General features: G+C 40.3%; 1 protein-coding gene across 2 annotated transcripts in view; it reads right to left on the bottom strand.

Annotated features, from left to right (window-relative positions):
* LOC142060308 (tropomodulin-2) overlaps window positions 1–25,583 on the bottom strand; it is a 43,030-nt gene extending 17,447 nt beyond the window's left edge. For both annotated transcript variants that reach the window (XM_075100358.1, XM_075100356.1), the window contains exons 1-4: window positions 25,512–25,583; window positions 14,510–14,718; window positions 12,640–12,796; window positions 978–1,100 (exon numbers count right to left, since the gene is read on the bottom strand). In XM_075100358.1, the coding sequence (XP_074956459.1) occupies window positions 978–1,100; window positions 12,640–12,796; window positions 14,510–14,635 (406 nt within the window). In that variant the 5' untranslated portion in view covers window positions 14,636–14,718; window positions 25,512–25,583. The remainder of the gene's footprint in view (window positions 1–977; window positions 1,101–12,639; window positions 12,797–14,509; window positions 14,719–25,511) is intronic.
* Window positions 25,584–25,903: the final 320 nt, after the last annotated feature.

The following is a 25,903-nucleotide window of genomic DNA, read 5'->3' as shown; positions in this document are numbered from 1 at the left end:
AATATCTAGAACAAGAGAATTGTCAATAGAGTTGCAATTCTCCCACCAAAATATTTATATAACTAGGTCCCAAAAAGGACCTCAGACAGCCCAGGGAAGGATAGGATCAACTCTGAGCTCAGTGGACAAGGCAGGAGATCTCAGTGGTTCTATAGGTAGGTCTCAACACTAGGCTGGGCAGTTTTTTAGTATGGCCCGTTGACATTAATCTTGCCAGCCCTGGTTGGTTTGCTTCTTCCCAAATTTGAGATTCAGATGATGACCTTCTATTAGAATAAACATATGATATACCCATGATACAAACTGCTTGAAAGTCACAGGTGGCTCAAGAACTACAGATTGACCTTGACTTTGTTATACTGAAGGTTCAAATGTTATTTATGCAGGTGGATATACTTCAAAATTATTTCCTTTGTGCACACTCTAGAATGTGAGGTTATACTCTGGATTAAAGGAAAAAAATTAAAAGGGGTAAAGATACCCAGGTCTAATCATCTGGCAACCAATTTTCTGATTCAAGGGGTTAGACTCCAAATCTCCTCATGGATGCAGGATCTTCATCCATTGCATCCTCTAACAAGTTCATCCTGCCATTTGGGATGCCTGAGTTGAGAGGAGGTAGCAATAGTATGCTACAAACAATGTGGATGCAGTAAGATCAATGATCTCCACTACAATGCAAACATCCCAGCCTGCAGTCTACCATCTACCCTTCCTTTCCCCAAATCATGTTAGCAGGATCATCTTCTCCCCCTGCCTGCCACATCAGTTAAAAGTAGACAAGAGAAGTCTAAAATGCAGCAGGTATTGAGTCATCCTTGAAGTCCTCAGGGGCAATGTGTGGCCCACAGGTTGGCCACCTGTCTGTATAGTGAAAAAGCAGGTACTTGAGAGATGATCATGAGACATTCCTGGTGGCAGGTCTAGGCAGAGAAAAACTGGATGTGTAGGGGGATCATACCTATATATTATCTAACCTGCAAGGTCATAGAGCTCGGTATCTGAAGCGCTGGCCAGGGCTTCTTCTAGTTCCGGATCCAGGGTCACTTTCTCTTCTGTATGGGTTTCTATAGGCTTTTCTTTAGGAATAAATATTTTTCCTATGGGAAGGAAAAAAACAGAGTAATGACTTATTGGAACAATTCATTTGCCTCCTGACAGTGAGGGGATAGGTCTGTGACAGTGGAACTCCTTGGAAATATTATCAAGTGCATGTTTTCCTCTTTCTTACTCGATGCTATCATCCACACCAGGATCTTAATAAGACTCTAAAAATAAAAGTGCAGACTTCTCATCTGTATTGATGATTGTTAATGTGGAAGCAAATTTCCTAAAATAAATCCCCAAGAGCAGTCACACCTGGGATTTTTTTGAAGTTCCCATGGCCTTAAATAGGCAGGATCAAGTCTACACAAAAAGCTCCCAGAAATTTCACCCGTATATTTAAATGAGGCACCAGAAGCAGTTAAAACCATCCTACTGCAAGAACCTTTCAGTCTATCAAATTCTATATAAAAGCCTGAACACTCAGCAAACCTGTTCTCTTCCAGTAATTCAGTTTAATTTCCACCCTTTCCAGCAGTATTTCCCGTGTCTCCTGATGATCATTCACATAAATAGTCTTTTCCTGATCATCTGTGCAGGCCTGAAAAGCCTGAACTGAATTGAATTGCATGTTCCCTGAGAAAGATCCCTGACCTATTAGTCTCTGTGAACTGCTGTTACATTGTGAGTAGCAGGTGTGTGTTTCCATGTGATATTCCCCCAAGACTGAAATGAGAAAACTGTACAATAAATCCAGAAACAACACCAAAAGTCCAACTACTCCTTTAGCCTGTTGTTACAGTTAACCTCAGTAGTGTGATGATGTAACTGCAAATGCTTGGAGCGAGGCCCTTTAAATCAGAGCTAGGGCTGGGCTTCAGTCACCAGCACTGCTGGGGCTTTTCTCCCACTCAACACTTTACCAAACCCATACAGTCAGTAAGACATTAGATGATGCCATATGCAACAGATATTGTCATTGCTCTGATAATTCTGTGAACTCCCGTGTTCTACCGTCCATGTGTGGTTCCCCTCACCTTGCCCCTAACAACTACTTCTCAAGCAGGCTTTAGTTAATCCCTTTGTAATGAAGCTGTGATGACCTTTGGATGCAGGTGGCTTTGGCTCACGGTCAACTTTAAATTGTCTTTTTGTGCAGCTTTGTACACTCTAGATGTAATGCTTGAAGCATATCCCATGGCTTTCTGAAATGTCTCTAAAATAGTTTAACTGTACTAATGGTATTATTTTGTTACCATTAATAAATGCAGTCCTTATACTCTGTTGAATTACAGATGCTTTGCCTCTGGTTTTTCAACACTGACATCCTTCTGTGGCTTAATTTTTCCCCATTATGGTCCAAAGTATCATTTTCATGAGATAATACCTAACTCATTTCTCTCTTTTGTACAAGTTCATCTACAGCAATTTCTATACTGTCAACTTCTGTGACTGACATCACTGGATAAGCTCAGAAAAAAATTTTAATGGCAATTTCTGAAACTCTGGCAAGGTTTACTGCTGCAAGATTAAAATTATTTACCCTAGAGATATTTGTACCAAGGCTAAATAATTTCTGAGTACAAAACTGGTCAGAAGATTATGTACAAAGACAAAGTAGTATCATATTGTGATTCATTTTTCATGTGATAGTAAGTGATTTTTAAAGAAGAGGCTTCTAGAAGATAAAAGCCTTTGTGAGCCAAAGGTAAGAATCATTTTAACTTTCACCACGCACTGGGTGATATAAATCAGAGACAGCCATCCCAGCAACATCAAACAAATGTCAAGTGGAAATCTGGGGTGAGAAATACTCTGAGAAGATAGATCAGTCGTGCCTTCCAGATTTCGTAACAGCAAAGGTGCTAAGATTTCAGACCCTCTCTGTACTACCACCTAATCTGAAGCGTTGGATGGCAGCTGCCAGACAACACTGACCAAGACTTAACTTGACTGGTAAGGATAGCGCAAAAAGGAAAAAAATATCATTACCATGTTGGAAGATAGAAGACCAAAATTAATCAGAATATCTGAGTAAACAGTCAATAGTGAGGAGTACTGTCCATAAAATATTTTCCTTTCAGATCACTGGTGGTTCCACATGAGTTTCAAGTAATCAGTAGGTCATCTGAGATCTTGAGGGAATCCTACTTATCTTTTATCCTGACTGATAATGCAGTCCCCTAACAGCTATACTCCACAGAGCCATAGCTCACATGAAACATCTCTATCAAGAATAAGTGATTCTTTACAGACCCAAACCCCACCCAGACTGTTAACAAATACTGATGGAAGTCTATACTTTCACACATAACATTGTAGGTGGTCACAGGACCTTGAGTCTTGTGTAAACTGGACACGATATGTATTACAATTAGTCCTTCTCTGTGGACTTTGGATGTGGGTAGGCCAAGTATCTTGTGTAGCAAGAAATCCAGGGGTAATGGAAACCAGTACAGGCTCATACTTCGTTCTGTGCAGTTCACATATATAGGAATACAATTTTTAAGCATTTGTTTCAGGCATATGTAATTCTTGGATGGCAGCCCAAATCTTTTTAAACGTGTATATGACTCCCAATGATAGTTTCATTTAAAGCATTCTTGGCAAATGTTTTAGAAAAAAATCTATTACTGGTTATCTGAAATATTTAAAGGGGCAAGGTCATGTCAAAGATGGTAATACATATCTTTAACATATGTGAGCATTGCTGGTGTCCAGTGGTGTTTTAAAAATATTCTTTTTCTCCTGCTATCTAGATAAGAACATTCTTTTGCATTATCCCACTGTGAAGAAAGGCTGTAACATAGCAGATGGAGGTTAGAAGTGCTTATGCATTTAGTACCTTATTAGGAATTCACTACCTGTCCACCAACAGTAAAACTGCGTCTGTGTTTATAGACAGCTGTCAACCAGTTTTTCTTCATTATTTTAAGGACAGAGTTTAAAGATTCAGGGGGTCTCTCCTAGTCCCATATCTGTACATTGTAAATTAATTATACAGAGCCATCATGGAATTCACTGGCAAAATAATATATCAGTTGTGGCTTGTTTGTTTCAATGGTCCAGCTTAAATTTAGAATTTATTAATTGGAAGAAACCTTGGAAGAATAGTGATGTTTTATTATTTTAAAGTGAGATTTATGAAAAAAGACTGCTGCTCTTGGTGTTTTTTATATTCACCCTGTATTTTAGAAGGCACTTTATTATAACATTCCATGTGGTATAATTAATGTTGGCTGTGTTACATTTTGCTTCCAGAATATGCTAATGTTCTGTTCTAAGTCTTAATAGTAATAGCTTATATTTCTACAAATGAAAAAGACAGTGACAAAAGTTATGTTTATATGTATGATACTTGAGTATGTATGATACTTGTTTATATGTATGATACTTGTTTATATGTATGATACATCAGTGTTAACAACACAAAGATAACGACATTTATGTACAAAAATAATATACTGTTGTCTTTAACTGCAAAACAAAAATTCAATTCCAGTAAAAAAAAATAGTAAGCATTAAAATGTCATTTTATTTTTACACATGCATAGAAACCCAAAATGTCTGGAATCCAAAGTGCTTTTTTTCAACATGATATTTTAAGCATAAACCAATGCAATTCTCCCCTTCTTTCTGTCAAACTGGGGTAAGTGGCTGGGGTGACCTGGATGACGACTGAGGTAGCTTATTATAACGCAGGGGACTTTCTGGCTGTGAGTGCAATGAATAGATATTTGTCCTGGCTCAGTCTAACAGCAGACCTCTTCATTTTCACACACTGCAGAACTTCTATTCAAACTGAAATATGATATGGTTCGTGTTTTACTCAAAAGAGGCTCAAAAATCCATTGAAAACCAGTGAAAAGGAGGATTCGGTAAAAAGGACTACAGAGAGACATAGAAATGCAGAGTGAGATAAAAGGAAAACAAATTCTATGAAAAAAGAAATACACTGGGTACAGTCATAAAACCAGAGACATAATTTTGCCACTTGGTGTCAGCAAGCTCTGATTTCCTGCATTATGCAAATGCCCCCATTAAAGCAATGTCAAAGTAAAGCAAGGAAATGAGACTTATCCCTACTTCCATCTCCTTGTACAATAATAATTAACTACATAACCACATATGCACATCTATAGGAAAATGTATTAATTGAGCAGGGAACTACTTCAAGTGTATTTTCCTGAAATACGTGTATTTGTTTATTGTTATATGAGGGGTGGAGGGGCGAGAATTTGAATAGCATACTTGGTAGGATTTTACTAGTGCGTCCAATCTAAAAAAAATTTTGAGGATATCATCTTCATTTATAGATTACATCATTTGGAATATCATTTCTGGTATGTCTTCTCTCTGTGAATAAATATAAATTGCCACCATTTTTATTTAGTATACTTAGTACTTATTCCCACCTTGTACAAGTCAAAATTGTACAAGCCAAAAATGAACAACACACAGAGGAATGGGAAATAAGTCCATTTATACTAGCTGTAAAAATGTCCTTTTGTTTAAAATCGGTTTTATTAAGGACAGTTACTTAATTTTACAATACAAATGCATTTTCTGCCATAATATATAAAACAATAATGTACTTTCTTTTCTTATAAACTGTAGTTCAGATTATTGTACTTTCAAGAAAATATCTGGTTACACTCATTACTTCTTACTTTTCAATGAATCACTGTCTACAGTGAGTGCCTGTTTATTCTCAACTACAGAATGCTACACTGACCTTAGAAGTGAAATCTTGGAAATCTGCCTTGCATAAATCACAGGCACCTGATTCACTTTTTCCAATTGCACTATTCTTTTGAGGCTTACTTAAACTCCTCCCTACCGATATTCTATGAAAATGGAGCTAAATTAGTTCTTACCAGGAATAAATTTCTACTATGAAGAACAAAATAGGCAAAGTTCAAATAAGCGTGAAGCTGAAAGCTAGTAGTAATTAAAACGAAGTATCACAATTGCTGCTGTGCTGTTACTCTTGGAATAGTGTCTGCATACTCTATGCCTTAAAAATTACAATAATGGAATAGGAAGGTTGCAAAGTTAAGCTTTCCAAAGTTATTAAGCGTATACATGATGAGTGAAGTTAAACTGCACCACCATCTTTGACTTCGATCAGCGTGCTGTGATTCTGCCACCTTAGCGATACCCTTTAAATAATTATTCTGAAAAGTACACTTTCTCAAATAAAAACAAACAAAAGCCAACCTATAATCTTTAAAACAGAAGGAAGCCCAGAATTTCATCAGACCCTCATATGGATTATCACAGCAGTTAGGATCCCTGTAGTCCTACAGCAGTCCTCTGGATTACCACCTGGATTAACCTGCTTCACCAACAGTACCAGAAAGCTCTATGTCTGATGTAGAATGGCAGCAGAGTAGGAGGAGAACCAAGCTCCACCACTGGGCTTCAGGTTTTCAGGGACATCAAAGAACCTTGAAACTTGGGCAGAGCTAGATGCCACACCAGTTATTCTCTCTGGCCTCTTTTCTCCCATCCCAGATATCCTTCTCTGTTCCTTTCCTCATACTCCCCTATGCCTTCCCCATCCCCTCTGTCTCCTGGTTTTGCAAATTTTTGAATCCTAACCCTTCCCACCATCTCCTTTCGCTCTGCCCTCTCTTCTTTACCACTGTTCTCTTCTACAGCTCCTTTCCCCAGAGCTGCACATCTAGTCCTTCATCCTGAATGTATTCATACAGCTCCTCAAAAACCAATCTCTCTACCTCTCTGCACCAGCCTCTCTACTGGCTGCTTATTCTTTTTGTCTCCATTAAAGTGCCCTTCTAATGTGAGGGGAACACTGTCAGAGCAGGAGCAAGTCTCCCTGCCCCGGTCCTGGTGTGGCAGTGGCCTCTCAGATGAGCAACTTCCAAGAGCATCCTCCACAGCCCACGCACCCTCCAGCTGGCCACACCAGGTCTCTCCGGGCGCTGCTGTACTGTCATATACGCTCTCTGCACATGCAGGCGGAAGCTCTGAGAACATGACTAATACTCAATGCAGGGGAATATTTGGAGAACACCATAACAATCTGGATGTACAAGCAAGTACAATATTTTGAAGATACCAAATTCAAGTATATTTCCCTGGAGATTGCAAAGGACACACATTTCCAGTCTCCTCTTCAAAGCACGGGGCACTGCATTTCATAAAAAAACAGCTGGAAAATTTTACTTTAGATGGCTAAAACAATGTGTTTTCTCCTAATCTTGTTCTTGGAAACAGCTGAGTCCTTTTTGCTGACACTTTCCAAAAATTCAGCCTGAGGCAGATTCTCAGCATGGGAAATTTCAGTGTGAACTCTCTGAGTTTGGCAAAGTCATGAGCAACTAAAACAGGGTCTTACAAAAGCAAGCAGTGAAGGGCACTGGCTAGGGGCATTACTGTCAGGAACTGCAGCACTTTCAATGCTTTAAAAGATAAACATCTGTTCTAAATTTAAGCCTTGAAGAACAGGAAGAAGGTGGCAAAAAATGAAACAAACCATTTCAGCATTGGGGTGAAAAGACCGCCTTTGTCAATCAAGAAATGTACTGTGTCTCTAAACTAAACCCTAATTTCTTTTATAGAAAGTCTGAGAAACTGGAATTGGAACTCATGAGCATCTACTCTAATACTTTGACCTTCTGAAAATGACTGTCGTTATTACTAGTGCTGCGTATTGATACTCTGCTTGGCACAGCACAACATGCAAGACAGATGGTCTCTGCCAGAGCAACTGAAAACAGGGGTTTGGCCAAAAGTTATATGGTTTAATCATCCTTGTTTTCTTCCTTTTCCCTTTTATCAGTTGGCTAAAAATGTTAGCATTTAAGTACATACAAGCGTCCTTCCCTTTCCAGCCACAAATAGTAATAGCCCAATCCACTGTATTTTTTCCATGACTTTGAGAACTGGATCTGATCCAAAATGAAATGGTTTGGTAAGGAATGGAAGACCTTGCAGAAAACAGGGATAGTGGTGAAGGGCTGAAACAGCAATCCTTAGAGCAATTAAAAAATGCCATGGCCAACTTTTTCTATCTAACGATATTTCGCAACACCAGAAGTTTTCTCAATTATGTTTCATTAGTATCATGTAGTTAAGAGAACCATTGCAACAAAGCAGAAACAGAAGTGTTGTTAGTAGTTTATGTTCGTATTACAGTAGTACTCAGATCGTAACTGAGATCAGATGTACGTAGTGCATTCAGTAAGAGAAAACATGCAGCATTGACATTGCTTTTTAATATTTTGTGCCTGCACTGCCACTTACTTTCTCCACGACCTTTCATGACTTGGAAATGATAACAGAAAAGGCTTCACAGTGACTAAAGTGAGATAAATGGCAGTTCCAGCTACATGTGTTAAATGCAGTGGGTCAGTCTAAGTAACTTCTGTGGTTCATCAGGTTCTATCTAAGGACTTCTAGAATATCTATCCTAAGTAGGAACTAATCAAAAAATACATAAAATAAACACTTACAATCTGCCAATCACTATGGCTACAATTATCAGCCCTAATTCCCTATACCTCCATTGCTCATTAATAAATGAACCCTCTGTTTGTGGGATTGGCTGATTAACAGTGTGTTGCACAACAGCTCCTGAAAGCCACCAGATTGTTTGCATACCACAATGGGAGCAAGCACTTGCCATGGGGACATTCAAACGAAGTACTACCCCCTGACTTGGGTTAGGGAGGATGTGGGGTAAAGCCTTCTGACAAAGTTGCTCGGTGGCCAGTCTGGGTGCGTGCCTGTCAGGCTGTGACCGTTCTGGCCCTGGTTCAGTGCAAAATTTGGGTTTTCATTGAAATTTGAGTGTTATCCCATACAGGCTTATAACCACCGTTTTGTACAGCAATTAATGTAGAACGTTAACAAGCTGAAATATGGCAGAGGACAAAAACCCTAATGCATGCCATACATTTGATCGTTTTTGCCAAACATTTCCAACCTCTCAAAACCACAATTACAATCAAAAACAAGGCAATTCCCTGCAAGACCAGCCCCCCACCTTGAGCTCATATTTAACACTTCCTTTGTTTTAACCACTCTGAATATCCCTGCCAGCTTTGGAATTTGTTTTGGCTTGTTTTCTAGCACAATCAAAACCTGATGGTTGTGTTCAGCATATAGAGCCCAACATAGGCAACTCAGCTTTGTCCTTCAGCAGCTGTTTAGTATTACTTTTTGGTCAAGAACTCTCCAGTAAAACATTAACACAAAAAAAAGAGACGCAGAGACACTAGATAAACAATAATGATGTATCACAGACTGTTCTGGAAGGAGGATATTTTAAATGCCACCTTTTTTTTGGCTCATCACTGAATTTTCAAGTCAGTATCAGCTTTGCATGATAAACACAGGAACTGGTAGAAATGTCACTTAACATCTGGTAGAAGCATCCCACTTCCTAAATTTGAAAAAAATAAATGCTTTCCCAGTGGCAGAAAAATATCAAAGTACAAAACAGTGACAAAAGCTTAAACAACACTCGACATATTCTAATCCTACTGACAGACAAATATTCTCAGGAGGTAAGTAGAGCCACATGTTACATCAACACCTCCCATTTCTAATTATACACAACTGGATGCATTTTGGAGCTGCCGCAGAACTCAATTTTTAACTAGCAGAACTAGTGTAAAATTAATTGGGGACTATTTACATTATGGCTACATTAAAGCACTGCTATAATGTAAAGAAATCATTTAACAGGCATCTGTATAATATAATCATATAAATATTTACTGATCTCTAAATACACCTTAGAGACCATCAACATGCAGAAGGTGAAGAATAAGCTTTTCCTCAAGGGAAATTCTTCTTGATTTTCTTTTGAGGACACATTTTAGAAATGTAAATTATTTATCCGGAACTAATTACTAAGCTTTGGAAGAACACTAATTATTCTCTAGTTGAAGTGACTTTAAATCTAGCATGTAGTATCATATCTTGGAAACATCTTTGTAAGATTGCTTTCTGTCCTTGCACAGAAAATATCATAGTATAAATGAAAATCAAGTCCTTAATATTTTAATACAATATTTATTTAATTCTGTTATTGTCTTTTTAATCAAGTTTGTCAAAGCAAGTCATGCCACAGTTACAGGCATGGATTCTAGGATCCAGAGCCAGCCACACATGGCCTTTACATGACATTCACCCAGTTAGCAGAATTATCATACAATTCATAGGAAGTTTCAGTACATTTGGCAGATGGAGATCTCAATCTTCTGTTTTAGAAGGCTCAAGTTCTGCATGAAGTCTTTGCAGTGTAGAGCAAGGGGGCAGGAGAACAAGAAAAGGAGGCAAAGAAGCCCACTGCTTGAAATCTGGTTGTCTTTCTGCAGGACACCTCCTGCCAACTTGGGGGCAGAAACGAGATGCAAGTACCAATATGGTATCAAGCTCAAAATAAACAGATTCTTTCTCAAAGCCAGTTCCCTTAAAGCAGCACAAAAAATGCACTGTGCAATTCATCCAGTTCTCAACTGTCAAGGTACTGGACCTCATTAGGTGTACAGATCTCAGATTAATTCAGCTATTTCTAATATCAACAAAGAAACAAAGGGTATTTTCATGGTATTTGGCCTTTGACTTCAAAGAACATTTAGCAGAATTCTTTTTGTTTAGATTATAATTGTAAAATGAGTGCAGAAATCACAGAACATGTGGTTGTTTTCATTTGACTTTATCTGCTAAAGCTGATACTGAAGATTTTCTTAGGACCTGGTGTTGTACAAGGAACAGGAGAAATTAAGGGAATAATTCCCTTCACCCAAAATTCTGTCACAACCTTGTAACTGTGATAATTCTTAAAACTGTAATTTTGAAGTAAATTATGACAGTGAATCAAAAAAAACCAAAATAAGAATCACTTTAAATGCTAGCATGGCTGAATTAACTCTGTGCTGAGGGAAAAGTGACATGTGTGGTTATTTGTGTTTATAAAGCAGTGGTATTTCCACACCAGAGACACCAGGAATTAATAAGCAGCACTAGTAAGCCCTTTAAGGGCATCTGGAAGCAAATATAGGAATAATACTGCTTTAGCTTCATCAAAAGAAAACTGAAATAGAATAAACAGGCCAGTGCGTACAATAACACTGTCACGGACAATACAGGGATGAGTTTTGTACAGATCAAGTGACGGTCTTATGGGTATATGCAATTCCATGCACTGCTGGGTTTTTTGTGTACTTATGTTTCAGGCATGTTTGGAGATCTCAGGCATGACTACAGTGCTAAATGCAAAGTCTTAGCCCTAAGTCAGTAAAAATCAATAAGGTGAGACCTGACAGAAGGAGTTGGTGTAAGTATGCAGAGAGCTGCAAGTAATGACTTGTACTGGTAACACTGCATTGTGTAGGAGACTAGAAAAGGGAAACAATTGATAATAAATCCCTAATACAATCAACTGTTTTCTCTTCTGTACAGTATGTTCTTGATCACTTCTGCTACCAGCAGGATCACTGCAGTGTCACTGCATTTTAGTGGGCTCAGCATCAACCCTGTGAATAGCAATGAGCACGAGATATGACGGAGGAAAAAGTTAAAGAATATGCTGCATGATAAAATAATGCATCCGTCAGATCAAGCTGAAAACTGTCTTGTTTGTCTAAAACCATTGTTTCAAAGAATGAGAAAACAATGTAATGACAGTAACAACTTTTGGCCTGCAAATTCATTTTATATCATTGACAATGATGCATAAAGTAAAAAATGTTGCCAACCAGCACTTGACTTTCTTGAAATATTTGCTTTCCCTTAAGCAGGTCCCATTGAAATAATGCAAATTCATCAGATGGTCAAAAATGGACCCAGACATAATAAATTCCTTCTTGAATGAAGAAGTGGCTTGAGGTAGGGAATTTTATCCACTATATATAAATGAGGAAAAGGAGATAATGGTGCTAAAAGAACATTGCTGACTTAAAAATATGACTCTTCCTGCCCTAAGGTTATCCTAGTTTCTCCTGTTCTTCCCTTTTTTCCCCTGTAGCTGTAGGACAAGGGGAAGCAGTGAAACTGTCTGCATGAATAGCATTGCCAGATGTGCTAGCAAACAAGTGGAAAAATACTTATTTTTTGTAAGCGTATTCCCTAAGCTATTACTTACAGCAATTACAGGGAATACTTACTTAGAAAGGCATTTAATACGTTTCCTCCTGAACACCTCCCCCACTACATCACCCTTGCATGGGCCTAATGCTTAACGTCAGAATAGTCCCGGTGAGGTTAGTAAGGCCACCTTTGTCCCTCCTACACTGCAAATAGAGGCGTTTCCTGATCTGGGAGCTGCTGATTGAGCCCTTTGCTGGACTGGCATTTGTGTGTTTCCATACCCACCAACGAGCCTGATTAAACCTGCAATTATAACTCCAGAGTAGCAAGGCAGACTGCTATGCAGCAGATAAAACCACCACTTCATCTCCTGCTACAACAGTCTAGATCTCACTCCTGAGCTTCACCCTGTACAGTAACAGCCTCCACCTCTTCTGTCCCAGCGTATTCCACAAAATGGCCAGGCAGTGGTGGATGCCTGTGCCCAAGCAGTCCGTTACTCAACACCGACACAAAGATGGATGGTACCTTTCTTTTCTCCTGTAAATGGTACAAAGTCTTCCCTGTCTTTGTGCTCAAGCGCTTGCTTCTCCAAGTATGAGAGCAGGCGCTCTCTGTCGAAAGGGCCTGTGGCAGGTTTAGTCGTCTGGTCCTTTTGCCGAAATCCTGCTGGAAGCAAGGCATTCTGTGAAAGAGAGGGAGGCATGTAAAGGAGATGAGGCAATTTCATATAGTGTTCCAAATTTCATTTCAATGTTATTGTTTTTTAAGTGAAACCAGTCTTTGCATGTTACTTCACATAAATACTCTTTGGTGACAGTAATAACACACATTAACTAAATGTAACAACTAAAACCAGTATATCTTCCAGGCTTCTTGATTGTACCACCTACTGATATTTTTATTAACAGTATTTACAATCACAGCACCAAACAACTGAGCAAGATCAGAGCCCTTTGTGTTACACTTATTATAACCATGGAGTTTGCAGCCCAGGTAGATAGACCAGGATAAGTTTTCTATACATTTCCTTCTCTTAATTTACTCTTTTTCCTTCCCATTTTTCTCTCTCTTTTCATTTTTTCAAAAATTCCTTTCATTCTAATGCAGATGCCTCTCAGACTTCAGAAATGAATGGCACGCCCAAAAAGTAATTGGTGAATTATGTGAATTTCAGCTATTTAGAGTATGCAGGAAACAGGCAGATGAAGAGCCACTTTAAACATGTAGCTGTGTGACCAGGTGATTGCAGCTGCATCACATAATACAAGAAGATGCATAAGGCTCCCACACTTTAGTCCTGGAAATCCCAGAAAGAAATATAGGTACATGGACTTTGCAGTGCATGTCCAGTAAAGCCAACATGTTGAAGATGCCCCAGAGTACTGCAGAAACATTTCATCGTTGGCCACAATGCGCACAATAAATCTGATCCATGGCAAATATCCTGAGTGCATCCAGTGAACTCAAGTCACTAGACATTTTATCTGTGCATGCACGAACATGCCCAGAGTGCTACAAATTTACTGCACGTAAGGAGCTTGTCTACAAATGCACCGTGGCTTGCTTTGTTGTTGTTGAATGTTCTGTATCTCCATTTGAGATGCCAGATACTTGAAAATACCAGAAAATGCATTGTAGAAGTGGTAGTAGTGAGGGAAGTGGCAACACAGAGCGAGAGAAAAGTAAAGCGCACCCTTAACTTCCAGGTAACTTTGTGCTATAGAACTAGAAGCTATAAATCTCTCAGAGTGAATGGATTTTATCTGCCAGTTTACCTGCCAGTTTTCATACTCCTGCATCAGTTTGGAAGGCTTTGGGGTAGGTGCAGTCACCAGCACGCTTGAGACTGTAACCTCATTATTGTAGGACTAAGTGGTTCCCAGGCCAGAGATCTTTTTGTGAGAGTGTCTTCAAATATCCAAATTATCCTTGCTCTCTGGAAAATGACAGTTGTGTAGCTGAATCTTATTTTTCTTAATCATGCCTAAATATATTCCCTTCAGCTAAAAACTTCTGTGCTGAATGACATAGTCAACTGATTTCAGAAGTTCAAAAGATCTGATCTTCACAAACACACATTATGTTTGTTTATTGCTGTGCTCAGAAATAGCAGCCATAAAAAGCTTCTCATTTTGCTGCAGTGTACAAACATGATTAAAGATTTACATTGCAGACAAGCTCATATCTAAATAGACAAAGGACAGAGAAAGGGCACACTTGTACAAAAGCAAGTAGGACATCAGAGCAGGAATAAAACCAAAATGGGTCTAGCTGAGCTGCTCATCCTTTAGGGTACACTGTCTCTACTGTAACAAAATGTACATAAAAGAAGGTGCCGTATGTGGCATTTATAATAGCTTCTGAGCTATGACCCCCCGCAGTCCCCATTACTAACCTCAGGATCCAGGTCATCAAGAACGTGCTCTAGCTGTTTCAGTTCATCCTCTGAGAGTTTGCTGAGTATTTCATCTTCATTGATGTTCTTATATTTCTCCAACTCTTTTCGGAAGGGCAGAGACATGGCTTCTGCTGCACTGCTTTACTGATGCTGCTCTTCAAGATTTCAACCATCCAGGAATACTGAGCTTCTTGTGGCTTCACTTACTGTTAACAATAAAGCATTATGAGTATCTCCACTTAGCTGATACAGTCCTCAACAGCCTGCATGCTGAGAGTCACATTTACACTTTATTAATGAAAACAAAGCAGCAAGATGTCCTGGCTCAGCAGAAGGGGTGTGGGAAGTGCTGGGGCTGCCTGTGCAGCAGTAGCCAAGGAACAGCAAGGAAGGGTACGGTACACTTGGGAACCTCATGAGTGCAGCAGTAAAGAGAAGCTTTGAGACGCAGATAAGAAAAAACATTGGGAACTTATCCTTTTCCAGAGAGATAAATTTGTTTTATTTAATTTGCTTAGAAACAGCAGTATCTGCTTGTTCTTTTGGCTAAAGGCAGAGGAAAGTGGTAAAGTCACAGAAAACTGTCCAAAGCTGACAAACAAGAAACAAAATGTTATGCCTTGAGGTATTCTATCTTATCCCAGCTTTGCTGATGGCTGAAAGCGTACCCACATTGTCTTGGCTGGCTTTTTGGTACATGCTGGTTGGTAGTCTTACTTCAAAATTTTTGCTTACTTCAAACAATAGTACTTATCATCAAAATAATTCTTGCAGTGGGGATATGCTACTTATAGCTCAAAAGATCATCTGTAAATTAGTCTGCTGCACAGGGCACCTGCAGGCATTCAAAACACGGTCATGAAAAAAATATGGCCACAGTATTTTAAAAACGTTTTAAAATTTGAATGTGGTTCCTTGTTAGATGATCCCAATGGATCAGGAAGAAGAAGGTGTCATTTGCATGGCCCCAGTAGTCATTTTCATATAATTTGACATATGACAAAGCATTCTGTTTTTACTCGCTCTTTTTTTCCTGTCCAGAAACAATTCTAGAGCCAGAATCTGCCTGTAAATGGATGGAGTGAGAGAGAATTAATGTATGATCAGAAACAGCATTAGCTGGGGGCTTTAATTGTGCTCCAGGCCCTCCCAAGTCTGCCCAGTTTGCCACACCAGCACCAGAGCTCTCCGAACTACACAGCTAGCTCAGCAGTTTTACAGCTGAGTTTTTGCATTTAGAAATTTCAGAGTTATGGCTGATATGGAAACCAGCCAACTGGCACCTACATCTGGCTTATGTATCAAGCCAAACTCTGATTTCCTTTGGCCAGGTCCTTACTTGTCATAAGCTAACAAAATCCACGCGGGTTCTGTGGTTCTTCATATGAGCTGGAAGCCTGATCTTTATTTTTCTTTTATTCAAAATCCAAATGAAAGTGTTGCATTTCCTTAGAGTTTCACTATCAAAATACTAAATATTAAAACATATCTCATTTTTCTATTTATCAACAAGACTAGAAACCAGCAACCTATAGAAAGGAAAGAATGAGCAGAATTACAAATTTGAAAAATCTGGAATTCTATGAATACTGCAAGGCATGATAAGCCCTGACTTGATACACTTAAATATCCTGTTCCAAGAAAAAGCATTATTTCCTCTACACACTCTCAGTTTTTTCCTTATTACTGCTCTATTTGTTGTCTCTGTTTTCATAGCATATCATTGCCAAGCCATTCCAAATGTCACGGTAATATTCAACTCTTCTTTAAACTGCGAGTTTCTTTTAGTAAGTTAGTCAGCACCTGATGTTTAACAAAGTTACAGCAGCTGTGCAAAATTCTATTATCAAAATTCTGTCATCAAAATTCTGTCATATATGATGAGCGTGAGATATTTTGGCAAAAAAGGTCTAAAAGAGCTAATGTGTTTGTGTACTTGGTGCTTAAAGAGAATACTAATTCTACATGTTTAATTGATACAATTTGTTACCAAAACTACTTGTTAGATAATGAAAGCATTTTATTTAGAAGTAAGTATATTTGTTTAAACTGTAAAAACAAACTCAGCTGCAGTACAACATTTCTGTACTAAGGCATCAGGTGCCTTCCCTAAGTTTCTCTGGATAAACTGATTAAAAATGCAACATTTCAGCTAGTGGTCATTAACCGGGCCAAAAAATGTCTTTGAGGGAATTAGAGCTTTTTTAAAACTCTGTTTAACAGTTTAAATTATTATTTATTGCATCCCTGCAAAAGACAGAAATGTAATCCCAAGGCTAGGTTAATTAAATATTGTTGGAAAAGTAACTGGTAAGAGTACATAACAGTTTCCCTGGCTGAGGTTCAGCACTTCTGTTGTGCAGGATGCCTGGTACCAGTACCTCTCCCTTGGTTGTATGGCATTGCATGGATTCCTGTCAGGGAACGCAGCTAAGAATTGTTTTACCGATATCAGCAAGACCACGTATGTAATGGCTTTTGTAAAAAAGCTGAATCCAGGTGCTAATGAGTAATTACTGCAGAGTATTTGTGTTTACCAGATGTTTTTTATTTCTTTGCAAATTACTGAAGTGCTTAGCCATAAAGGGAAGACATGCCAGGACACACTTTTCAACATGTGACAGTTTTCAATATTGTAACTGTTTCCTTTTAATTATTAGGAAGATTAGGCCATGTGCAGCAAGGATACACGAAGAGAAATATAAACCCAGATATTAAAGTCTAACATCTCTTATGGCATGAAGCACTACGTTGGATAACCCTTGTTAGATTAGTGGTGCATGGAAGAGCTTGAAACCACGCTTTTCTTGCATGCATACATTTGCAACAGAAATTCCCTTTATATTTTCCCTTTCACGACCAAATCTTACTCTTCAGTGGCTGAACAAAAGCAAAAGATACTGCTTAGGGAATGTCTTTGTCCACAATCCCTGTAAGTAGTCGAGTTCTTCTGGAGCTTGCATGCTGCTCTACAGGCTAGTGAAGGCTCTGCTGGAACACCTGTCGTTTATGGTCCAGCTTTATGCTCTCTATTGACCTTTCACAACAGTCACATTATTGGAAACCAAGGGAATGAGACATGTCTAACAGTTCAGCATCATTCAGTCTGGGAAGGGAACACTGAAGTCTTGAGTTCACATACTCTGGAAATTGCTGACTAATATGATGATTATGATCTCCACCTTCCTAGCTGGATTTCATACTGTTAATTTTGTGTATGTAAACAGGGCCATATGTTGTCTGTGCTGCTTCTTATTGTGGTTTGACTTTTCTGAGTGTGCACATACTGTTTACTTTTTATAGATTATATCCACTGGATTTCCTTTGTTATGATTACTTTATGAAACAAACATACTCCAAACTTTAGTCAGTTAAAAAAGCATAACTAACCAAGAGCTCCTAGCTACTATTATTTTGAGCACACAAAAGCAGATCAAGTGTCACACAGTGGAAAGGAGATGTTCAGTCTAATTCAACATTCTCATTCAAGCTGCTGAATGTTACACTGCATTAGGGACACTGAGGGAAGCAGAATGAGGGACCATAGATAAGACTACAGGGTTTCCCTTCAAGCTTACTAGAGTGAACAAGGAGAGTAAGGAACAGAGGAGCAGAAACCCCATTTGGTTTTTTCCATTTAGTTTCAATACGAAGCATCACAGTTTACCATGGACTCAAATATCTGCTGTTAAACAGCAAAACATGCTGTTACATGCCCAACAGGTGAGATTGATGCTGACTTGGGATAGTGCGGAACTGTAAGAGGTAGTATTTCTGCTAACCATGTGCCACTTTTCAATCTTTGTGGAGCGCAGATGTTTCACAAGTGAGCTTCAAAGACTACATTGCTGTATTTTTATCTTTAATTCCTTTGAAAGAAATAAATACCTTCTTCTGTTTTATTTGGGGCAGCTTTTTCACCCACGCCTGTCAAGATCAGGATTCAAGATACATTTTCAAAGATAAAAAGGGTGTCATTAGTCAGCCTGCATAAAATAATTATTGCTTTATGTAGTCAACACCTGCTGTGCTATAACTCCTCTATACTTTGCAGTGTTCCATAAGTACTTTTTGGTTATGACCCTTATACACTACTGAAAGGGTTTTCTAGAGTAGCTAGGCTGTAGTTTCTGCTCATACAATAATACTGTCATAACTTTCTACTGCTGTTCCAGATATTTCTTTCTGAGATGGAATCAGTCCTCTGCTGAATTAACGTTAGATGTCAGAGAGGTTCCACTCACATTTGCTGCGATCTCTTGAGAAGTGTTGGAACAACCTGAACTATAGAACCTTCTATGGACCAGCAGCTACAAAGGCACATCAGATCACTCATGCTGTCTAAAACACAGGCTATACACCTAGAAAACATGTCTCTCGGGCCTTGTAGAGATGAGAATTCCTGTGATACAGACAATGTGAATTTCTAGCCTGTGGTAGTGTGTACAAGCTAAGAATGAAGCTGCATGGCAATGTGCATTTATTATGCAAAAAGAGATGTGCTGAATAGGAAATAATCCAATAGACTTCTCTGCATTTTTATAAAAAAAAAGATCTTTTTTTATAATCTCACTTTTCCTTTCCAAATCATGGCAACTGATGTTTAGAAAGGAAATCCTGATGCATGATCTATTTCAAACTATCTCTGTATCCATAGTGGTGGATATTTGTATTGAAAAATAGCTGTGAAACTGATCTGTAAATGTGGAAAAATTCTTTCCTTTCTTTAAATAGGCTCAAGTAGCTAAACATGAAAATAAGAAACAGGAAATAAATCCCAAGCTAAATTGACACTGGACCAAATAAATAAGATTGGGGCCATTATGATTAAGAGCCATGTTTGGGCAACACAAGCAGACGCTCAGTAGAAGGAGGGTGACTGTTCCGCACTGTCCAGGCAATGGAGCGCTCCCACCATGACACTTAATCCAATGCCAGACAGCAGACCGCTCTGCTGTCCAGGAACTGCTATGAAAAATAAGGCTGGGCTGTTGAAAGCCCAGATATTAAAAAGAAAAAAAAAAAAAAAAAAAAAAGAAAAATGCTCCATTTTTGACATATAAATAAGACTCTTTTTTATTTTTGTGTACTTAAGAAGTAAGACCAATACGTACTTTCTAACCATGAATATATGGGAGATGTATACTCAGAGATCATGTTTTGTGGTGCAAAATTTCTTCTTGGTTTTGAACTAGGAGGTTCAGAAATCTCAGAAAAGCTAGGAAGGATGCATTAGGGCCACCACAGCACAGAAGTATGACAGGACCATATGGTGAAGCATTATGAAACGGATTTTTTTGTTTGTGTGATGAAAATGGTGTTAGCTACAGGTCCTGATGCAGAGACAGTAGACACACGAAAGAGACTCACATAGGTAGAAAATGGAAGAGAGATCTGTAGAAAAGGATTTGGTCTTCTAGAATCCCCCAATGATTCTGCCTGTTTTCTCAAAATAATTTCTGAAAAACTCACAACATAAGCAGCACTGAACCGCTCTGGTTTAGTCACCTTTTCTAACTCCTTCCATCCAGGACACAGCATGATCATTTGGTGGATCAAAGCAAATAACCTGTTAAAGGATTTATAGAGCTGGGTCCTTCGAGAGGGTGTCTCTGGGTCTGGTGAGGAGCGCTCTCAGCTGCACGTGGCAACGAGCTCAGGGCTGGCTCTGGGCGAGCAGTGCCGTGGCCAAACCTCTTCTATTCCCAGCCCGGTTTGCCATCTTTTCTCATACTGTAGCAAAAAATTTTTTAAAAATCCCTGTATATTTAAAATGCTGATTTTCTCCAGGGCTAATGTAGGGTTATTTCATGTTCTGTTCCTAGCAACTCGTTTAGTCCCATATAGAGACTGGTAAATAATTAACAATTATGTTGTCCTAATATTAAACTAGGCCTGAACCTTTAGGATAATCATTCAGTGATCAGAAACTCCACTTCACAATTGGATGAGCCTCTCTGAACCTTGGTAATGCTTATGCCACTCTGAAGTTTTCATTACAGTTGGCTTCTTTACCGAGGGATTGACAACTCCTATGCAAATAAAATGTGAGACATCAATTCACTTTAATAGGAGTTCAGTCATGCCCTTTATAAGAAAATAACCATCATGTACATTGCAAAATTATCCATATGAATGTACTGTTATTTATAGAAGATATAAAGGGATGTACTCCTTTTGATTCAGATAACATGAAAGGTTTTTCACTGGCAATTAAAGATGAAACATTAGTGCCTCTCCCACCAATGCAGAATGAAGTTATATAATAACTAATTTCTGACTTTCTAAAATAACATCAGTGGTATTATTCATAACCATTCAAAAGACGAAACTAAGTCCTGGGAAGGAAGTAGATTTCTTTACAATGCCTGATTAATTTATAACCTGTTTCTGGGTATCATCATATTTTTAGATCATAATCACTAGACTTGTTTCCATACAAAAATTATGATTAATTATACAGTGATCATATGATGATTTAAGCCAGTCTTACTTAAAAAAAAGGAAACCTTTGAATCACCCAATTCCTACCTACAGAAAGAGGATGACAGAACAAACCTAAGCTTTACAGATATTAGTGGGATTGTGTGTGGTGCTCTGATGCTCCAGTGATGCATCAGGTATAGAAAATAGGAAAGACCAGAGAGACCTGTATGTTTGTCAAGTCTCCTGCAGGGAGAGACTCCCCTTTGCTTTCACAGAATCACAGAATGGTAGGGGTTGGAAGGGACCTCTGGAGATCATCTTGTCCAACCCCCTGGCTTGAGCAGGCACACCCAGAGCAGGGGGCACAGGAACGTGTCCAGGTGGGATTTGAATGTCTCCACGGAAGGAGACTCCACAGCCTCCCTGGGCAGCCTGTGTCACTGCTCTGTCACCCTTACAGTAAAGAAGTTTTTTCTCATATTTAAGTGGACTTTCTGTGTTCCAGCTTGTGCCCATTGCCCCTTGTCCTGCCATTGGACACCACTGAAATGAGTCTAGTCCCATCGTCCTGACACCCACCCTTTAGATACTTGTAAATATTGATGAGATCCCCCCTCAGTCTTCTCTTATCCAGGCTGAACAAACCCAAGTCTTTCAGCCTTTCCTAACAAGAGAGATGCTCCAGCCCGTGATCATCTTGGTAGCTCTCCACTGGACTTGCTTGAGCAGTTCCCTGTCCTTCTTAAGCTGGGGGGCCCAAAACTGGACACAGTTCTCCAAATGAGGTCTCACCAGGGCAGAGTAGAGGGGGAGGATAACCCTTTCAGAGGGGTAAAGTTTAGTTATAAAATAATGAAGCAACCATCCTCCTTTACTGCTCATTGCAGCTGGTAACTCTGGGGAACTGGAAGGTAGGTTTCTTTCATCTTTAGAACTTAAGTGATTATTTGAAAATCTATGCAAGGTTAATTAGCTTGTCTAAAATAAAAACATAACATAGTTACTGTCTGAAACTGAAGGCAGTGTGAAGTACTAGGCTGAAAACCCTGGAAAGCAGTCTTTTTACACAGACAAAATGGGCTATGAAACGGCACCTACACCCACACTTTGTCATCTGTAAACTTCAGCTCTGATACGAACAAAAACACCCTGCTGCTGAGCTGTGCCAGTGGTGGTTGAGTGATGGTCCCTCTGGTAAGGCTTAATATCACGACTGACTGAGGCTATCAGTAATGATGCTGATCAGTGTTATAAGTGACAGCGTAAGTGCCCATTTGATAGCAACTGGAAGAAAACAGCCTCATTGTTCTTTGTGGGGCACCAATGATATTTTAACCTCTTTCAATAACTACCAGACCCTGCAGGTTTGATTCAGCAGTAGATAGGTGCTGATTTACCTTGAACAAGGGGTTGTACCTCCCCTGGTGAGCACTGCCCCAGAGCATACATGCTCCCAGTCTTGTGACACAGCAGCCCACTGCCCTGTGGTCCCCAGATAAATGCGGATTAATCAGTTCCTGTACCACACATTACAGTAACAGCTGTGACATTTACAAGATGGTGTCTTCAGCTGGTTCAGTCTCCCAGATTGTGTATTGTGTGAAGAACTGTAGTTCTTGTCATCGGCACATCTACCATGAATGCAAAGCAAAGCACACATTGAGGAATGAATTATCTGCAGCTTTGTAAAAGGGAAAGGAAGCCAAAGGCCAGGTTGTGGTATCCTCATTGATCAATCACATTTACATGGCACCAGCTGTTGTGGTGCCTTAAACGCAATCCACCACACGAGAGCCTCTCCACTTCACTGTCCTGTCAGAGAAAAGAAATGCTCTGTTCAAGGTCAAACAGAAAGTCTGTGCCAAGACAAGGAATTGAACCATCTTCCGAGTGTCAAGTGTTGGACAGCTTTTCCTTTGGCTATGAGTCCCTTCTTCTATGGACAGACTCATTATTTAAGTGGCTCTTTTAAATTAACAATATACACCAAGTGAAAGCACGGCAGAGAGAGAACCAAAGGCTGGGTTAAGAGCATATAGTACTGATTGCAGAACTGTGATCATTAGTACTGATCGCTGTCAGATAACCTCTAAAAAAACCTTTTTGCATCTTTCCTAAGCTGTTTTTTCTCCTTACGATGTACAGAGACATTGTAACTACCTATGTGTTTTGCATTTTAGCTGTAAACCAAAGCCAGAAACCATCCATGATATACACATCCTGATAGCCAAAACAATAAATAGAAGGAATTTTACCTGGAAATAGACTTTTTATTTTCACAACAAAATAGATCACACCAGCCCTGAAAAAGACAACACTAATGTTTGTTTTTCACATGTTGGAAACATCAATAGGAAAAAAGGATACTGGGTAATATTAACAAAAGCATTGTTCCACCTGTGCTGCCAACAGATAGCAAACTGTGTGCTATCTTTTTGTCACTGCTGTTCTCAGATTTCCCTATCTTAGAGAGGCAGCTGGACCTTCAGACCCAGGTGCTCCTTCAAATAACCCTAATAAAGAAGGATTAAAAGAATAAGTTTACAGATTTCTGTGGCACCAAATAATGATGACCAAACTCCATTGTTAACAGAGGCCACTGCTATACTTGTGCATTACAGTCAGTAAACAGAATGCGTACATTCACCCCAGTATTAACCTACCGTGTGCAAATACATGTAGCTTCAGGATGCAACCTGGTGCCTCTCAGTGCAAAACCCTGCATAGCTACCACAGCCTCGGTCAAAAGGATACTCAATCACAGGAAGACATCCAACTATGAGATTTAATAACTTAGGAATGCTACAAAAAACCCTAGAGGAGATTAATAACAGCAGAAATGCATCAGTATTGCTTGCCAGAAATTGTAAAATAGTGGAAATAATTTGGGGAAGGAAGAAAAGTTATGCAACACGAGAGCAAAGTGCACCATTTTGAAGAAAATTATTTAGAATGTCAAGATGAGAGATGCTACCGGGTAAGTTCAGACAAATCCAACCAAGCTAGATGAATGGGAGAAAAGATACCTATGGAATTTAGGTTGGCAAAGTCACTCAAATTACTCACATAACCTTCATTTTTTTAATATGTTGTGGAAACCAGTTAAGAGCCGCACAGCATACAGCACCACAACAAAGGCATACAGCCCTTTAGATAGCAAGTGGGTGCAGAATAATGCAGAAAAGATTGTAGTATTGTTAGTATAGTTCAGTGAGACACCTCCATACATCCCTCAGTTTGAGTTCATTTTCCTTCTAATAACTGTATCCCTTGCAAGGACTTAGAAGTTGCGATGTGTGCAGTATTAGGCCGCTTGGTCCCAGGTGTTTCTTTCCCATTACATGTTCCATCTCCAGAAGCGGAGGGCAGAACAGAGGAAGTTCAAGGACAATTTCTGCGAATAATCAATTAAAGAAAAGCTTTCCTAGGATAAGAAACTGAAAGACTGCACCTATACTACAAATACACAGCTCAATAACTTACTGAAGACTTCTTTTACTAAATGCTTTCAAAAGCATAGGTCTACAGAGTGTGTCATGCATGGTACAAAAACATTATCACTTCTCCCAATTATTTTTAATTGATATTTGATATTGATACATTTCTGAATTTGTTTCATCTTTAATGATTTTTTTCATAAGTTTATGCTACTCCTAAGCTCAGGGTGATCATGTGAATCTAACTAGTTTTCATTTGTTTTTTGGTGTTGCAGTCCTCAGATTTCTCTACATGTTTCTCCCTGATCAGCTGTGGATTTTTACTCTGGCAAAACAAATTGCCCCAAAGCTTCCATCAAAGCAAACCCCTTTGAATTAGCAGAGGGCCACCCCGATAATTTTGTAATCAGAAGATGACAAAATAGAGCACGTGGGATACCCTATGCCAACGAGCAGGTTTTGAGGACACATTTTGCTCATTGAGAGCTTGGAAATGTTACTGAATGTTACTAAATCAGCATCCTGTTCCTGAACCTGTCACTGGTGCATTTATTCTGACCTGCTCCACGGCAGTGGAGCATAACCACCCTCCATCGATCCTGCTGTACCTCTGACATACAAAAGGCACGACAGCTTTAAGGAGAGACAGCTCATCTTCATTTACAAAAATAAATTCTTCTCCTAGTTTATTAAATTGCTTCATCAATTTTTTGTCATTTAACGCCTGGCATAAAGGATGCGAGCACATGGAAATACATGCATACGCATTCCCTTGTAAAACGCCCTATTAAGAACAAAAAAACGGGCAGGAAGGGAAGGGCGCTCCTCGCTCCGCGGGAGCCTCGGACGTTTCGGGGCCGGCCGGGCGAGCCCCGCCGTTTTCCACACGCCGAGGACGGTTCCCAGCGCCTTTCCTGCCGGCCCGCCCGCCGGCTCCGGTGGGAGCCGGCCGCCGCCCCGCGCCCCGCGCCCCGCGCCAGGGATGCTCCGCCACCCCGCCCCGCCCCGCCCCGCCCCGCAGTGCGCGGAGCCCCGCGGAGCCGCCGCCTGCCCAGAGACCGCGGGCGATGCCCCGGCGGCCCGCCCGGCCCCGGCCCCGGCCCCATCCCCGGCTCCGGCCCTCGCCGCCGCCTTACCCCGCCGTGGCGCCGGCCCTCGCCGCCGGCCGGCTCCGCTGCGCCCCCGCCCCGCGCCGTCCCGAGCCCAGCGCCGCGGCGGCAGGTGGGTGCCCGGCGCGGCGGCTGCGCACCGCGGCCCCTGCCCGACCGGGCACGCTGGGACTCGTAGTCCGGCAGCCGCCAGCGGCCGCCGTGGGGTCGGCGGTCGGCGCCAGCCAGCACGCCGCGCCACCAGCCGCATCCCTCCCTCCCGCACCTGAGCTGGTCACCCCACGGCCTCCCATCCTCCCTCACCCCTGCCCTTTTCTTTCTGCGCCAAGCCCACACATGAAGTCCCACCTAACCCGCATCCAGACCATGTTTATTCCCCCTCGCCTTTGACTTGACAAGACATAGCCTCAGCCTTACCC

This window comes from Phalacrocorax aristotelis, chromosome 7, assembly GCF_949628215.1.
Source record: "Phalacrocorax aristotelis chromosome 7, bGulAri2.1, whole genome shotgun sequence".
In the NCBI taxonomy this organism is placed as follows: Eukaryota; Metazoa; Chordata; class Aves; order Suliformes; family Phalacrocoracidae; genus Phalacrocorax; species Phalacrocorax aristotelis.
Note: the sequence above shows the minus strand (reverse complement) of the source record. Positions and strands in the feature narration are given on the sequence as shown.